General features: G+C 34.6%; 1 protein-coding gene across 2 annotated transcripts in view; it reads right to left on the reverse strand.

The window, feature by feature from the left end:
• Window positions 1–738: 738 nt before the first annotated feature.
• The window catches only part of LOC145664317 (uncharacterized), a 36404-nt gene continuing 18093 nt past the window's right edge, over window positions 739–19049 (reverse strand). The window contains exons 2-3 of one of the 2 annotated variants that reach the window (XR_014127354.1): window positions 13711–15523; window positions 739–2122 (exon numbers count right to left, since the gene is read on the reverse strand). Coding sequence is in view for 1 of the 2 variants with exons in the window: in XM_081730878.1 (XP_081587004.1) it covers window positions 14272–15523 (1252 nt within the window). In the remaining variant the exon portion in view is untranslated. Of the gene's footprint in view, window positions 2123–11988; window positions 15524–19049 lie in introns of those variants that run through there. The other variant, XM_081730878.1, reaches the window with a different exon arrangement.

The following is a 19049-nucleotide window of genomic DNA, read 5'->3' on the forward strand; positions in this document are numbered from 1 at the left end:
CCCTTGTCATTTCGTCAGCCAGCGTTTTGCCTCACTCCTGCATAAACTCTTTACGATTTGTTACGGGTGGGGGGCAACTGCATGCTGTTGTTGTAGCTGCTCTACCAGGCATAATTAATCTTGGACACGCCATTAGTATCAGTGTTGCCAACAACCTCTGAAGAAAATAGGCTAGATGACCTTCAGAAATACGCCTTTTTACCCAAAAACTGGCTAGATTTTGAATTGCTAAGCTATAACCTACATTGTAGATTTTAAACCCCTTTTTTGTATGTAGAATTAAAAATGAGTTATAGTAAAATTTGAAATGTTGGATTTTATTCACTGAAGACTAACAAAGAACATTTATGACTTTAAACTACAATAAAATCCATCAACAACTGATCTGATTTGTGAAAGCCAGCAACCATTTTATCAGTTGAATTGAAGTGTCATTATCAATGATGTCGCAGCTAGCCAAGGCACTGGAACTGGATGTAGATACAATCGTTGCATTGTGGATTGGTTGCGTTTGTGTGGATTGCCATTGTCCCAATTTTCAGTAGTACTTCATTCGGCAGGTCATAGTCCTTACAAACACTTCTTATTTCTCCGTACATCCACGTGAATCATCATGATTGGATTGCGACTTTTCAAGTAAATTAGATATTCTATTTATATCATTCAATAATAATAATAATAATAATAATAATAATAATAATAATAATAATAATAATAATAATAATAATAATAATAATAATAATAAACTATCTCTGTGGTTTGAAGAACTGAACAGTTTACTAAATTTATATTACAAAACTTTCATTCTTACAATGAAATGCGAAAATTACAATAATAAAGAAGTAGCAAACGAGGCCGCTATGGGAGCGGCATTAGAATTCTTTCTGACTCGATAAGTATTGTTAAGAATTTTGTTATAAATCTGGAGGTGGGGGGAGAGAAGAAGAATGAAAAGCAGGTGTTTGTTGCGTAATAAAACACCCTCTGACTAGAGAAATCAATTAATATAATATATAATTGGCTAATTTGTAAAACTTACACTTTATTTTCAAAGAAAAAGTATTTTAGAATTAATTTAACGCAGTGCCGTAACAAAACTCTTCGGGGCCCCGGTGCAAGAGGATATTTGGGGTCTCACAAGCGAAGGTATTTTTCAATAGTAAAATAATAGTAAAAGCAGCAAACACAATATTACACATACATACACAGAAATACTTTCCTGCAAAGTAATCTTAAAAAATAGAATAATATAAGATAGAAAGGGTATATTTACATAAGACATTTCACAATTTACGATAATTTTACAGATCTTCTGAAAACCTTAGTATCATATCCATCATGCAAAGCAGGTGAAATGTTTTTTCAATTTTAGTCAAGATGAGAAAGGTATTAATTACATACATTTTTAAAGAGAAAACAAAAAAATGTATAAGAAATTATGTTATTCACAGTGTATTATAGTTCTACACATGTTACTTCAGAAAAGAACATCATGATTAAGAAATTAAAAGAGAATACCAGGGATGTTGCACAATTGCTAAAACAATTTCAGCAAATATTTGTTGTAATGGATTCAAATATTCAATTTTTTTGTAATGGATTCAAATATTCAATTTATTGTAATGGATTCAAATATTCAAACATGCAAAATACCATAGAATACAACAAAAATTTAAAGTCGTTTCAAAAAGCTTTTTCTCCTAGCTTTAGCATCAGCAAAATCTGAAACGATCTTTTCTATGTTTAGCTTTGAAGTTTATTTTCGTTCTATGTTTAATATAGCAACATTTGTTAACATTTGTAGTGAGATACTACTTCTCAAGTTGTTTTTTATTAGCTTTAATTTCGAGAACGAGCAAGCGTTCAGCAGAAGGTACACTTACTGGTATTGTGAGAAAAATTACACATGCAGTAAGCACATAAGGAAAAGATTAGAATACTCATTTTCCACTGAGAACAAAGCTATTTCCCGAATTGTTCGAAGGTCACCTTTTTCAGCTCTGTTATAATCTGCATCCCAGTATTAACGGTGGAAAATCTGAGCTTACATCACTACTGTACTTTGTTGCAAAGTCATATCCAGATTTCTGAAGGTCTTCCTCAGATGCAGAAAACCGTGTTGCTAGGATGAAAAAAGGAAAGCTATTAAGCATTTCAGTCATTCCGTGAAAACGGGTGCTAAGTTGTGACGCAATGCAATCCAGAATATGACAAAATTACAGTGACACGAAATGTCTTTTGATATATCTAGTCTACTATCCGTAGCCAGTTCATCAAAATATTTCTTTACTAAAATTTGCGTTTCTCTTGAAATGTTTCTGAAATATTTAATTTCGAGCACAGGTCTTTTGTTACTTGTCAGACAAATCGCGGTAAGGGACTTTTGAACATCAGCAATTCTCTTTTTCATGCAGTTAACAGCATTATGTTTTCTTTCCCACCTAGTTATATATTGTTGTTTTAGAGGTTTTTTCTTTACCTTTTAAGTCGTTTCATCACCAAGGGATAAAGGTGACCTTCCACAAATACAACAACTAAAAAAGAGGAAAATATCTTGAAAAACATTTAAAAAATTGGAAACGTATGTGGATACTTTTGTAGCATCGTCAGTAACAAGATTCAGATTATGTGCACAGCAAAAAATGTACGTAGCGTTTAGAGTAGTATTACTAATTCTTGCTTGTAGACAACTATAAACTCCGCTCATTACTGATGCTCCATCATATCCCTGCCCTCTGCACCGTCGTATGTTGAAGATTTCACGAACAAGATGATCATAGTTCTCGGCATCATGCTTATCTATTGCAGGTTTCAGATGAGAAATGACATGGCCTTGAGTTGGTTTCACACGGCGTCCAATTGGCATTGAACGGTGTTGACAGTTCGCGACAAGCAGTTCTGTACACTGTCTTCTCACGCTACTGCGAATCTTGACAATATCACAGGCGCTACTTAGAAATATTGTACTAGCACATTAACTGCTCACTTTACCAAGTAGAGAAAAGAATTACGAACAAATACGTGAAAACTACATCTTTCTATGTCAACTGGTTGTCATGATAGACGCTTTGAAAGGTTTCCATATAAAACAATTAGTAAAACGAGCGTCGAGTCCCACGTCTAATTTCCAGTGAATTTTGTTTCGATTTGCAAATAAAACTCTCAACTTTTATTACAGGATAATCAGGGGTGTAGCCAGCAGGTTGTTCTAGGAGAACATTACTTTTAGGGGGAGGCAAGCTTTTCACATATTAAAAGCAGAACAAATTACCTCTTTCACAACATGAAAGCATTTTAACTCACCATACATACATACTATGCGCATATTATATTTTCACAATGGTTCCTTATCAAAAGACGGATCTTGACAGTACTGAAGTTAAAAAACAGAGTGTAAAAGATGAATCAATAAGCTATTCATAAGAAAATAAATGCTGTTCAAAGCAGTCTGTTTATCTGACTTTATGTTTATGTAGGTTAAAATACTAAAGGGAAAAAACTCGAAAAAAATATTAACTTCGATATTATTATGCAATAATATAGTAGTGAGTTCACAGTGCACCCAGTTAGGGAAATGAGAATATAAAGCATATAATTAATTTTAGTTGTTTCAATTAGGTATAGAAACCGTATTGATGGTGATTGATTTTTTTTAAAAAATTCATATTTTATTATAAAGTCCTTCATTTGCATTACCTGTTAAATAAGTTTATTAAAATATACCAGACGAACCTCATTTTGGAGCTGGAAATAGTTCGGAAAGACAGAGCCCCCTTTTCCCTCGTGGCTACATACCTTTGCAATCTGATTCATATGCTGTATATACGCCTAACATCGTAAGAATAAAGCATGGGAAGTTAGTAATTTGTTTTGAAATTTACTTCAAGACAGACCCTTTTTTATTCGACAGAAGGAACGCAGTATGCTTTCTGTTTCTTTTTTTCTTTCACGTTCCACTGCCGTATTATGTGCGACTTTTAACACCCTCTTTTCTCCTCTATAAGGGAATCAAAAGCATCAGGCGTCTGAATAGCGTCATAAATTATCGTAAGCCAAAACAAACTCGAGCATATCGAGTTGCTTAGAAATCAGATGGATTACTTTCGTGGCACCTACACCAAGCCCAACCGTGCTACTTATGAAAACGGAGAAGGAAACAGAGGGGCTAGTTGTGTAGGAACTAACTTAAGAGAATTCATCAATGTCTCGTTGCTTTCTTTCGTCGTAGTTTGTTTATTCTCCAAAATTATAGTTGACAATGTCTTTAAGCAAACCGAGAACAGCAGAAATTTTATTTTCTGTCTTCCTTTTTTTCTTTTTCTTTCAAGTGCTACGAAGTCAAGCTCAAAGAATTATTTTTTGTGTTTACAGTTTTTGAAACCCATAAAAATAAATTTACAAGACTCAGATTCAGACAAAGACGAAATATTAACTGACATAGATGATAGTGAAAGTAGTGTTGAAGACAAGTGTTTAGCATTTCCACTGGAAAAGTTAACCTGTAAGTAATTTAGTTGCTATATATACTTCTAGAATGCACAGTCAAAATTCTTGAGTTTGCTGGAATAGTACATTTACATTGTGAATAATGTGTGTCATAATCTCAACTGGAGGAAGAGCGAGAAGGGAAAGGGGAGTCCGAAATCCGGCAACACCGCGCGGAATATCGTGCTCCATTGGCCACTGCCCGTGATGCTTTATATCTGAAACACACAGTAATGCACAAAATCCTACGAAACTTCCTTTAATTTTTAAAGTCGCTTCTTCAAAGTTCGCAACAACGTAGCGAGGAATGACACTAACCTGATCAGTTTCTGTTGTGTCCAATGTTGAGTCCACGATTATTGAAAAACAGAACTGAGATTTTCGAACATCTTCAAAAATATTATTTCTCAAATTGCCAGAAAGAATTTCAATGAGTTCGTTCTGAATTGCGGGACTCAGATATTTAACTCTACTGTCCTGTTTTTGTAGTAGCGTGTTCAAAACCGGACCAAATTCTGCAAATTCAGTAACTTCACTGTTCGTAGAAAATTTCCTTGTGCAAACTCGTCTTCATAATTTTTACCTTTATTTCCTCTCTAAGCTGTGTTTCCAGATGTTAAAGAAAGTATTATTTTAATAAGATGCACCAAAACTTTTGTCCAAAACGTGGAAGGAGATCTTAGTGTTTACAATCAGCTGTAACGTTCCTTTCCGTTTTATCATGAACACAATGCTGATCAGCAAAATCAGTTTTACTTTCCAACATAACTTGCAATTTGACATAGAAAGGGGTGCCCAAAACAGTAAAATAATAATAATAAATAAATAAAATAATAATAATATTCAAAGTTGCAATAGTATGCTAAAATCTCGCAGTGATTATTTCTTCCACATAGGCAATAAATAACAGAGTATAAGTATTCAGTAATACGCTAATACACGGGTTAGCAAGGGCTACTGAGCTTGGGTCCCCCAAAACAAAAGAATGTTACCAAAATTGCTAGTAATCTAGAGTTTCACAATAATTATTTCTCTCACATAAGAATAAATAACGTAAGTACCTATTCAATACTGAGTAGTCTAATAAACAGGTTCAGTGGGTCTCTAGGCTTGGGAAGCCCAAAAATAGAGAAAATGTTACCAAAATTACTCATAATCTAAAATTTCACAATGATTACTTCTTCCACATAAAAAATAAATAACTTAAGTATTCAGTACCGATTAAGAAACGGATTTAGTGGGGCCCCTAGTGCTTGGGGACAGCAAAAACAAACAAAAAAAATTTACGAAAATTACTAGTAATCTAGAATTTCACCAAAATGATTATTTTTCACACTTAAGAAATGGCCCAATAGGCTTGGGGCACAAAACAAACAAACAAAAAGATTACTAAAATTGCTGGCAATTTCAACATTGATAATGATTTTTTCACACATAAGAAGCAAATAACAATATAAGTATTCAGTACTGAGTAATGAGGCCTCTGGGCTTGGGGGCCCGACAAACAGAGAAAGATATTCCTAAAATTACTGGCAATATTAAAATTGACAATGATTTTCTCTCGCACATAAGAAATGAATAATAAAATATAAGTATTCAATACCTTACTGAATAATTAACGTGCTCAACGGGGTCCCGGTGCGTTGCACCGCTCGCACCGCCCATTGTTACGGCTAATAAAAAGCCAAAAATTGCAAGAGTTTCATAAAATATGCTATATTTAAGGCTATAAGCATTTCGTATGTTTGTATGGCTAAATACCTCTCCAAATAAGCTAGATTTAGCCAAAATTAGGCTAAATTGGCATCACTGTTTAGTATGGTTGACTAACTCACGTATTTTTACCTCAAGAATTTATGTGACCCAGTGTACAGAGGTTCACTTCATAGGACATGGGTACATTAATGCACTCCTTTTGAAATTTGGGAGGGGTACTAAGGACCACCCTTAAATTTGGGAATGATCAGAAAACAATAATTGATAAATGCTCTCTACAACTCTAATATATACCATTACAAATTTGAGAATGCCAGCTCATTTCCTTTCATGGGAATAAAATTGTAAAATATTAGTACCGTCACGTGGTCTGTTATTCACCTAATTTATGTCCTTTGATGTGGTTTTATTACATCACTATATGAATGACTACTTATGTACTTTGATGTGGTTTTATTACATTATATGATTATATGAATGAGTACATGGGTCATTACCAGTCATAAGACATTAGTACATTGGTGCCACTTAAATTTTGGGAGGTGTGCCCTGACTTATCCTTAAATTTGGAAATTGCCAGAAGCAAAAGTATAATAAATATTCTCTAGATCCTAATATATAGCACTACAAATTTTGGGTGGTCCATCTTGTACCCTTTCATGAATAAATAGTTGCCAAATATTAGTACGATCACGTGTTCCTTTTCTTTGTTTCTTTTTCGATGATACCTTATGAACTTATACGGTTACATAGATGACTATAGGAGTCCTCGACATAGACGTATTGATATTCCCATCTTTATTTTATGGAGGAATACTTAGGATCACCCCCTTAAATTTGGGAACTGTCAAAAAATGAAATTAGGCAATTCTTTAGTACCCAAATATACATTTCTGTAAATTTCATTGGTTTTGATTATTCCCTCCTATGGCTAAAGAATAACAAATTATAAACGTAAGCAATACTATGTACCATATCGTACGTTATTCAGCTTGAAAATTTGACGGCTTTTACCTCTCCTTTGACAGGATGTTATTATCTTATTTGCTTATGGGTGTAAGGATTGGAATCCAAGATATGGGTACGTTGATATCCTCCAATTTTTGGGAAAGGTAGGTAGAATCACATCTTAAATTTGGGAGTTATCGAAACACAAACTTTGATGTTCTCTTGGACCCACTGTACATTTGAGCAGACCTGCTTATTTCCCTTGTGGGTAAAATATAACAAACATTAGTATTGTCACGTGATTGATTATTGACCCATTTTTTTCTCGTCTTATGTACGCTTACGATGATATAATTTAATATAAATACCATTCTCTTTTCATAGGATACCTTTCATTCTTAACATTTGTGAAGTGTACATAGGACCACTCCTTAAATTTTGTATTGTAAAAAATAATTTGGTAAACGTTCTCTACAACTTACTACAACGTAAATTTAGATGGTTCTCTCCGACTCACGTAATCTGATTGGCTGCTCATTTTCAAATCTTTCCTTCGTATATTGTTTAAAACTTTTCCTCACCATATTTGATCACTGTTCAATTTTTATTTTGCAAATATGTAATTTGTAAAAGTCTGGGTTTGAAAAATTTTGGTTGAAACCTTCCACCAAAGTTCACGCAAAATCTGACGGGCTGTTAAAAATGTATGCTGCCTGTTGTTGTCAGCGTAACATACGAGACACTATCTGTTGACAATCTCCGGCCGCTTCTATCGCATTGCTACGTCCAAACAAACTAGTTGCCAACTGCAGAGGTTCGACTGTTTCTTTCTGCCCGCCAGCAGCAGCTTGTGATGAACGATGATCTTCCAATCTCATCATATGTACTGCATAACTTACTTGGACTTTGTCAGTGTGGACTTTGTTACAGACTATGAAGCTACCCTTTTCTTCGATAACGTTCTTTTCCGCACATTCTTGAAGGTTATCCAATTTTCATAACTTGTAAATAACCATTTCAGAAATGGCTTGAGTTCATTTTTTCAGTAGAGATTCATAGATAGTAAAGGATTATTTAGGCACATCATTGGCACCTAAACATCAGGCTTCTTTTTTGTAGCCAGGTTTCTTCAAATAGTTGCCATTACTTGGTGATAGATATTTAGGTCATTGGCGATATCATGACTATACAAACTTGCTCGATCTTTTCACAATATCATCTACTTTTCTGCGGTATTTGCCTGCATTCCAGACACTGAAATTTTCAGAACGAATGCTACTAAAGTATATTTTGATTGTTGCTTTTTGATATTTATCTTATAAAGAGCACAAATTGGTTCATGAGCCTGCGCATTATTTATGTCTGTATGGCATAAAATTGTAAAATGTAATGGTTTTGCGGAAAGTTCACATATCTTCACTGCGCAACACCTTACGTCGGTTATATGTGAATTCTAAAACGTTTATCATATCCATTAGCTTCGACTGTCAGCTGCGAAGGTACGTTATGCCTGACCCGCTGAGACTCATACCCTATTTGATTCACTAACGGCATCTCGTGGCATAATTTGGCTACCTGATATTTTTACTATTGTGGGATGTTGTAGACATTTCAGTTCTAAAATAAAAACCTTCCAAACACACAAGACCATTTTTACACATAAATTACCATTTAGTTTACGCCGTTGGATTAGTCCTATTAGAATGTTTCCTAGTTTACCAAATACAAATTGAATTTTATTGATGAAACGGCCCTAATTTACATTTTACGGAATTCTAATATCAGTGACTTCGTATAAGGAATTCCCTTAAAATAGGCACATTACCGTTCCAGTTCGATCACTTTTTTTCCCGAGCTATCACTGTTGAAAGATAGCAAAATCCAAAGCGAATCATTGTAAGAATAGCCAGAAAGCTTCAGTTGCACAGTTCATAATCCTCAAAAGAAAGGCTTGCAATTCAAACGAGCAATGGACGAATCTGAGCAACTTCTCTAAATTTTTAATAAGTTCATTTTAATTTTCAATTTCATGCAAAGCATTTAACTTCCTGTTCAAGATTAGTTTTGGTAGAAAAACACGTCAATATATTTTGTATTTACTTATAAAACATTCACGAGAAACCATAGTAGTCTGACAACTCGTTTTATTCAATTTATTATAGTTTGTTCCACTACTTTCTTGTGGTACTTATTTACTTTGTCCTGGTTACGAAAAGCCAACTGATGCGTCATACATCGGCTAAATTGACATAGCCATTCCGGAGTTCTTTAACTAAAGAATCTTTCAGTAAAAGCATACCTTTTCAATTAAACTTCATTAACTTTTTAAAACATCTTTTTTCTACCTTACAATTGTATTGACGGTGTTGAAGCTGTCTCATGTTAAACGAAAAATTCCTTTTTCAGCCTTTGTTCAGTCCGTCTTTCGTTCTAAAAGAGGGTGGCACCAAATACCTGGTTTAGTTTTATATTAGATGGTCACTTGGATATGCTATTCTTGTGACATTGGTTTTTCGGTTTAGTTGTCTCGATTATCCACCTTCCAAGACAGCAAATCACACACACAGACGTCACAATACGATATTAGACTCGATATTTTATATTTTCGGAGTTATGTGAACTAGCGATGTTCAACAGCTAGCCAGGGGAGAAAATTCTATCCTTCTCTAAAAGCTACGAAATTTTCCTCGGTACATATCTCCGACCATGTACAAAGTGTGTTATGAGTATTTTCTCAGTACTATTTCACTCCCTCCCCATACAAAATGGTGGTGTAATCTGTGAGTTCGTACTACTTCATAGTTTCGGAACTTGTCGAAGGAGGCAGGTGGATGTAATCTAAAGAGATTTTTAGAAGGTATTCTATTTAGTTAACCATTACATCTTACTTGAAAAGCTAGCTCTTATGAATCTTCGTAAACAAGCATTAGTGCTTTTCACATCATACTTACGTAATCGTAAACAAGCTGTACCTTACAAAGGTCATATCTCGAACAATAAGTCACGTATGAGTGAACTTCGCAAGACAGAAGATCCCTATAAACAACTATATTGGAGCAATTGCTTTTTAGAAGACAATCCTGCCAGTGCAAGTGGAGATATTTATACAGATAAAATTCTGAATTCCAGTACTTGCAGTATGAACAAGGTAAGAAACTGCATTTCCTAATCATTACGAGAACATTATGTTGGTACGATGGTACCGGTAGGCGTGTTATCTAACACCGCGGGTACCCTGCAGATTGAAGATAGGAAGCATTAAACAGCAGTGAATGAACACGTGCTTTAAGTCTTACGTAATTAATGTTGAGAGGTTAACTCAGAACTGAAGTGACATACAACGTGTTAGGTACGGTGAATAGCAGTTTCTCAAGAAACTTTCACAAGGATAGAAGCCAACTACTCAAATTCCAGTGTGGTTCAGAGACGCGCCCTTCCATCCCAGATTTCACCAAAATTTACGTCACAGAATGTATGGACCAACCCGAAAATCAAATGTTGCATTGACTCTAGTGATAAAATACTACTAATAAGACAGAAAAACAGGAAAAAGTCTAAAGTTAGGCAAGAAGTAAAACAATTCGTCGATAGATACCATATATGAAAATTAGAAAAAAAAAGTGCATCGAATAGTGATAATTAACACTATAGAAAAAATAACGGAAAAATATTCCATGAGCATATATGAAAACGATTTAATTCGGAAATTGGCATTAGCATACAAGAATATATGAGAAATTTTCATTAAATATGTATGAATACATATAGTTTGAAAATCGGTGATTAGTTAGCAGAATATAAACAATAACTAATTGCTTTATATTAACTTTGCTATCTTGAATATATGAACTAGAAAAACAAATAACTGAACAAAGCAACGTTTATTTTAAAATAATAACTGTCTGACAGTTCCGGCGACTAATGAAACATATTGGCTTTATCAGACACGGTAAAAACAAGAGAGACTTCATGTACATATCACGGAATTCCGGAAAATAGTTCTGAACGCTGACTGACGAATCAAAACGGATTCAGTCAATGAACACAATAGTTGACGAAAGTGAAATTAAAAACTGCAAATTCATTTCGCTTCCTGGTCCGGTGGAAAACTAAGTTACTTATTAAGTCCTTCCAATAACTTCCTTCATTGTTCGTCAATTTTAAGTCTTGTATTCCAATCCAGAACACAGCTTTTATGTCTTCAACTGAATCTGGTCTCCTACCACTTGCATGTTAACTTTCTTTATTCCCTTGCTAAGACTTCAATCTCCAACCAATTAATATTATGTCTCTTGTTCCTCACATATTTAAAAATGGCATTTCTTTCTCTTTCCAATCTCACATAATCTTTGTATTGTTTTAACCGTTCTTTTAGCTTTTTCCCCGTTTCACCAATATAACAACTATAATAATCACTGCATGTTTTCTTGTAAAGTACTAGATTTCTTTCCATCAGTTGCTCTTTCATATTTAAGGGGAATACTGAATAAGATTACTAATGTGTCACTTGTTACAATTCTTACCAGTTTGAAAGTGATGTACGTATTGTATTTTATGAAAAATAAAATTGGAAAAACGGAATTTCATGAATTAATTTCTTACTAACATACATTTACGTTTTACAGACGTATCGCGTCGTCTCAAGTTTCAAGAGAAAAACACCTTTGTTTCTACAGGGTGCCTACAAAGTTCTGAAACCATTAGAATGAAACGTAGGTCGTAAACTATAGCAGATGCGGTTTCTTTGCAACTTGTTCTACAACTCTACAAGTGTTATTAAACTGAGAGCTGAGTAGTATTCTTATTATTCTGATCATTGTAACGAAATTAATGGTTGACTTGTTTTTTGCGTATTTGCAGATTATGTTCTTAGCGATAATGACGACAGCACAGAAGGTCCAATGTGCATGATGGTTTCCGAGTCTGGTAAATCACCAGAAACTGTGCAGCGATAAATCCGCCAGAAATATGTACGAGATCCATCAAAACAATACATAATTAGATGGGCTGCAAAGTGTTTACGGACAGGTAGCGTAGTGGACTTGTCGCAGAGTGGACGAACATGTGTGGTTCAAGAAGTGATAGACAACGTGCAAGCGGCATTTCAGCGCAGACCTCAGAAATCGATCCGTCGTGCTTCCCGCGAATTGCATATCCCAAGATCAACAATTCATAAGGTTCTTAGAGATGGATTGACCGCGATGGATCAATCTCCTGGCCACCGTGTCCCGATATCACCCCTTTGGATTTTTTTCTTTCAGGGTGCATCAAGGCTCGTGTTAACGAAACCCGTCTTTTACGCATTGCCTCATTTCGTATTCGAATTACCATTATCCAACAGATTGATTCTGATACGCTGCAGCGTATATGGATGAAGATTGAATATCGTCTCGACAAATAACGGGACCTGATTGGAAGAGCAATTGTGAATAAAACTTGGAGTTATACAAGACACTGGAAAACACCACGTCTTTATCTTCTATAGTTTACGAGCTGTTTTACTCTATCGGTCGCAGAACTTCATGGACACGTTATATGTTTTCACCCCAAATCTTACAAAACTCAGTATGTGCTCGCAGAAAATATAGACACCAGTATTAAATGAAGAAATACCTAAACATTTTACAAGGTATTAGGCGACCCTCAAGGAGATCATTAACTTTTTGAACAACGTCCCTGGAATGTATTAGAATGCGATTAAATATTATTCAAGTGAAATTAGTTTTGTATAGAAGGTATATATATATATATATATATATATATATATATATATATATATATATATATATATATATATATATATATATATATATATATATATAGCTACATTCAGTTTTAAATGTGTCTTGTGAATGATTTTCAACTAAATATTTTCGCACTACTAAAATGGATCAGGATTTTTGACTGTATGTGTAAATACGTGGTTTCTTAATTGTCGTTTATACAGTTTTTATATCACTTCTCAGTATCGTCACCATGCTAACACTCTTCACAGAGTTTGGGACAAATTATCTGCATCATTTGCATCTCTTAACAATTGTATTGTTAAATTTAACTTTCGGCTGAAAGCATTTTCAATCATGCATACATGAGATTTTCAGTCGTATGGTTTAACACTGTACTATGAGATTTGACTCTGACTACACCCTTATTACATTTATTGGAATATATGATGCTTGTGAGATTTCACGCTAATATATGTAGCTAAAATGACTTTCCGTTATATTCCTTCCCCCAGTCCTGCTCGATAAATTTCTCATTGATTTAACCACTGCTGCTACATGTGAATGTGGATTTTCCACAATCTTGGCACCTAAAGTGTATCTCACTTACGTGTTAATATTTCTCTTAAATTTACAATGCATGATTACCTGTGAAAAAAAAATAGTTTTGCAAGAGAAAAGAAAATGAGTAACGGAAGTACCGGTACGCTTATAGTACCATCTAAGCGGAAACTGGAATTTCAGCTACGTTCCCAATCCAGTTCGAACGTTCCCAGTCTGGTTCAACATGCATTAGCAACTACATACCGTTATGTAACAAAGCAAAGATTACACTTACCACTATGACCCATACCTGTCCCAGTATGCTTTGCAGGATTAAGAAAATTCATTTGCAATACTTGAACTTTTGTTAAATCCTTACTCTTGCTATTGCCACTAATGTCTCTCCCCTTTATAAAATCGTGCTTTCAAACGTTATATAAATTCCTTCCAACATTTCCCACATGTAAAATATGTTCGCTCTGCATGTCTCAGTAAAATACGAGCCTCAAAATGCTCTTCCTTCACGCTTTTGGCATATATGACGTATTTCTCTATTCTATTAACACATGCCTTGCATGTGTTAAGCTCATATAAATAGCTTTTTCAATTTTCAAGCGGTGAGTTTTCACTCGTATGTAGTAACTTACGTGTTTCCAATTTGGAACTTCAATTAAATCCCGTACCACTCGTTTCGCACACCTGAAGTTTTTCAGCTCTATGTTTCAAAATTTAACAAGTATTGGAAATTCATTAAATCCGTTTCCAGTTTTGGCATGTCTGACAATTTCCTCGGTGACTTGTCAAATTTCAATGGATTACCATGTATTGAAAAAGTTTTAAATTCCTCTGCACATTGTTAGCTTTGGTTAGGTTTTGTACCAGTATGAATTGACATGTGTCTTGTCAAACTTGATTTGGCAGTAAATTTCTTTCCACAATCTTGACATGTGTGAGGCTTTTCACCTGTATGTGCTAATATGTGTATTTGTAAATGTGATTTTTGAATAAATCGTCCTCCACAGTCTTGGCACGTGTAAGGCTTTTCACCTGTATGGATCAATGTGTGTCTCGCCAGATCAGCAACTCGAGTAAATCTTCTACCGCAGTCTGAACATGTATTAAGTTTTACACCTGGCTGCATTAACTTATGTGTAGCCGAATATGAAAATTTACTAATTTTTTCTGCATATTGTTGGAATGGGTAATATTTCTTACGTGTATGAGTTAACGTGTGTCTTTTCAACGCTGATTTTAAAATAAACCCCTTTCCACACTCTTGGCACTTGTGAGATTTTTCACCAATATGTACTAAAATGTGTCTTGCCAAATTACATTTTTCAACATATCTCTTTCCACACTGTTGGCATGTGAGAGGTTTTTCACCTGTATGCATAAACATGTGTCTTGTCAACTCTGACTTTCCAACAAACCCCTTTCCACACTCTAGGCACGTATGAGGTTTTATACCACTATGGATTAAAATGTGTCTTGCCAAATCACGCTTTCCGATATATCCCTTTCCGCACTGTTGGCATGTGAGGGGTTTCTCACCTGTATGTACTAAACTGTGCATTACCAAATACGCCTTCCGAGTAAATCCCTTTCCACACTGTTCGCATGTTAGTGGCTTTTCACCTGTATGCACAAACACGTGTGTTGCCAAATCAGATTTACTAACAAATCCCTTCCCACAGTGTTTGCATTTATGAGGCTTTTCTCCTGAATGAACAAATTTGTGTCTTGTCAAATGTGACTCACGAGAAAACATCTTTCCACAGTCTTTGCATGTGTGATATTTTTTAGAAGTATGTATCAATCTGTCTTTTGTCAAATATGAGTTTTGAATTAACTCCTTTCCACACTCTTGAGAAGTATAATGTTTATGTATTAACACGTGTCTTGAATAACTTGGACTTTCATTAAATCCCTTTCTGTACTGTTGGGATCTACGAAGTTTTTCATCTCTATGTATTAACAGATTAGTTGTCAAACGTGATCGATTAACTCGTTTGTAAAACTCCGTGTAGATTTGAGATTTGTGATCTGGATGAGAAATTATTTCCTTTTGCATAATAAACGTATTCGCTTCTCTGGGAGCATTATGGAATCTGTAACAAGTTCAAGAAACAACGAAACGGAAATCAAGATGAATGATGTGCAACACGAAAGAAATGCAAACATTTGCATCTAAAATACAGTAACAATGGGAACATACTTGTTTTCGATTATATTTGACATTGCATCGTAAATATGAGGCGTTCCCAGGCAATCATACTTCATGATAAACTGAACAAGTCTGACACTATTGCGCTATTACATGAAATTTAGAAATATGGGAAAACTATCAAGAAATTTCTCTATCATTTCTATTATTTAAACAGAAGATTTACACATTTCTATTCTCGAAACAAGAGAATTTGCTTTCCTTTAACATCTCAACATTCGTATATAAGATACCAGACTTAACGCAAGTACGTACCAAAGTACTATGAAATGAACATCTCATTAGATGTAGGTACGATGCCACTCAAGATGTTTATGTATTATATTTAATCTTTGTGCTGCAGTTTTAGTATTTGCGAGAACTTCGGAAGGCTATAACAATTTTTAAAATTTTACACGAAATGCTTAATTTCAAGCAGTATACCCATCTCTACTATTGATTTAATATCCTAGGAATGCTTGAAAACATTAAATTTTAATACACATTACGATCTTTACGTCCATAAAGTATATTTACGTTGTTAGTTGTGATAAATATATAAGTACTTTTCCGAAATAAACCCTTTTGAGAAACTGCGAGTTCTAAATTCCTTACAACTTGCATTTATAAAAAGTACCTGTTATTATGATTGTAGAATGCGACTTTAATGATATGCATTGTTCCGTTCGTCTTCCTTGTTTATTACAGTTTAGAGGCTTCTAGAATTTCGAAGGTTTTTGAAGCTATAAAGTCCTTAATTTCCAAAGCGCACAAATAAAAGTTCGATTGTAATTTTTGACTTCAAACGTAAATTTAAATTTCAAATAACCTGAGGTAATGCCACTCAAAGAAATCCCAATTTTATACTGGTTTAGCAACACTGGCACTGCAGAATATGTTAAACAATCTCTTGCGGGTGTAATTTGCATCGTACAAAATAAATCAGTGTTAGTTATTTGTTTCTTTAAAAATAAAAGGGCGTACAAAAATAAATGAATCAATGAAAAAACATATTGAACACCACATTATGAAAGTAAGGCAGCCGAATTGTTTAAAATAAATAATTTATTACCTGGTATGCCTACCTACAACCGGGTTTTAATCATGTTACCCTTACTAAAATGAGCACATTAAGAGGAGGATGATTTGAAATGTACGTCAAAAATTATCATCTCGCGAGAATCTCCCGTTAAAAATAGAGAACACATAATCCTGTCACTTAAAATAAACTCTCGCGTGGACAATGTATTTTAGGAGATACTGTATTTAAGAGGAACAAGAGAAACAATCTGCATATTACTTTTCAGTACGTAAACTAGACAACCATTTTGTCTCTCATTAGCTCACGAAACGGGAGATTTGCTTGAAATTGAGTTTTACACTGGAGTAAGCACTATTAGTCCATGGGCCAAGGGGGTGATAACTCCCCCGTAGGGAACTTTTGCCACTATATTAGAAATGTTTCTTAGGGTCCTTAGAATCAAAAAATAGTTGTTGGTCAACATATAAATGCAACACCTGGGTCATGGGGCCCTTAAACCTTTAGCACCCGTGCATATTTACATACATCGATGGGATCTCTTTAAATGACCGTAGATCAGACCGTTAGTGCAACACTAGAACAAGTTATACCTCGATCGATTTGTAAGACTGTAGGCTTTCAGTTTACATTATGAACGGGACATTTCTGTGTACAAAGGAAAATTAATTGAGGGATATTTAAGAAAATTTTCCCTAAAAACGTTTCTTCTCGCGATCCTTTTAGTTATTATGTGGCAACACTGCAAACTACGTGAATAATAAAATGTATTTTTGTGTCCCATTTCATGTCAAACATACATGATCCATCTTGACCCACCAAATAGCAGCAAAGGAAATATGTATTTTATAGTCTTCACAATTTTCATAATAATTGATTTTCATGAAAGTAGGAGTATGACTTTATGTCAATGTTCCGACCGTCAGTGCAACACTGGAACAAGTTATACCTCGATCGCTTTGGAAGAGTATAGACTTTCAGTTTACGTAACGAACGAGACATTTCTCCTTACAAAGGAAAAATAATTGAGGGATATTTAAGAAAATTTCCCTAAAAAAAGTCCCTTCTCGCGATTCTTTTAGTTATTACATGGCAGCACTGCTAACTAGGTGAATAATAAAATGTATTTGTGTGTCCTATTCTATGTTCAACTTAAACTGAAACTTTCGTCTTGATCCATCAAATAGCAGTAGAGGAAATATGTATTTTATAGTCTTCACAATTTTCATAATAATTGATTTTTATCGAAGTATGAGTATGACTTTGTGTCAATGTTCCGTTTTATTTTTCTATAGAAAACAAGTTATACAAATTATTTTAGTTGGTTTTCTCATTCGTTATATTATGACAGATTCCCAATACCGAGAAATCCCCCAGGAAAGTTTTATGATTTGTTCGTCAATGGTATAATAGAAATAATTTCAAAGCAATAGTTTTACTGTTGTGCGGTTACATTATGTTCCTTTGAAAACACTTCTTGTTCTGCTATTCTGCAATGAATACACTTCCAAACATGTCTGCTGATATGTTAAGTTATCAAACAACTCTCGAACTTATTGCGTAAGGCATGTATTCCTATTACATGTGCACACAGATAATCGCACTTAATATACTATGTAATATGTAGTTTTTTAACTACCGTAATATTAAATAATTTGTTATATTCTTTGTATTCTTGACTGTCTGTAAGTTGATAATAGTAGCACATTTGACCTGAAATACACGTGTTCGTAGTTATCCTGGGAAGGAATGACAAACAAAACGAAGCCAGTCAGACGGACGACAATTGCAACAACAAAAAGGATTACAATTGTGAAAAATCGAAAATTCTGTGTAATACACTACGCATAAAACGAAACTGAAACGACGACAATTTTCATAAAAAAAAAATCTTCCAGAAGAACTTTCAGGTCAAAGTACTGCGGCAAGAGAGTGACACTGCAAAACTGCACCGCTTAACATCAAATTGCATCCAAATTCCTACAGAATACGACACAAACAAACACGGTCTATCCGCGTGACTACCAAATTTTCATAAAATTACCACGATTGGTATGTCAGTCTGTTGAATCATGTGTTGCGGAAAATTGTACATTCTTAGTGGATAATTCACCATATTTGGAGCGTACTGTTATATGGCAGTATGTAGCAGACATTCTGTTTAACGAGGAGCAGTGCGTATTTTGCGAGAAATACAGCTAAAATTGAGATCACGAAATAAGGGAAAGGGTGTTTCATGGGAAACTAGTGACATGTGTCACTAGAATAGCTGAACGTTCATTGCGGGAACACCTATTCGGTAGGAAGACAAATCACTACTGTTACAGATTCAAGAAATGGATCTCATAGCAGCCGAAATGAGGTACAACAACTTGTACCAGATCGTCGAGCT

Source organism: Thermobia domestica, chromosome 11, assembly GCF_964235325.1.
Source record: "Thermobia domestica chromosome 11, izTheDome1.hap1.1, whole genome shotgun sequence".
Taxonomy (NCBI): Eukaryota; Metazoa; Arthropoda; class Insecta; order Zygentoma; family Lepismatidae; genus Thermobia; species Thermobia domestica.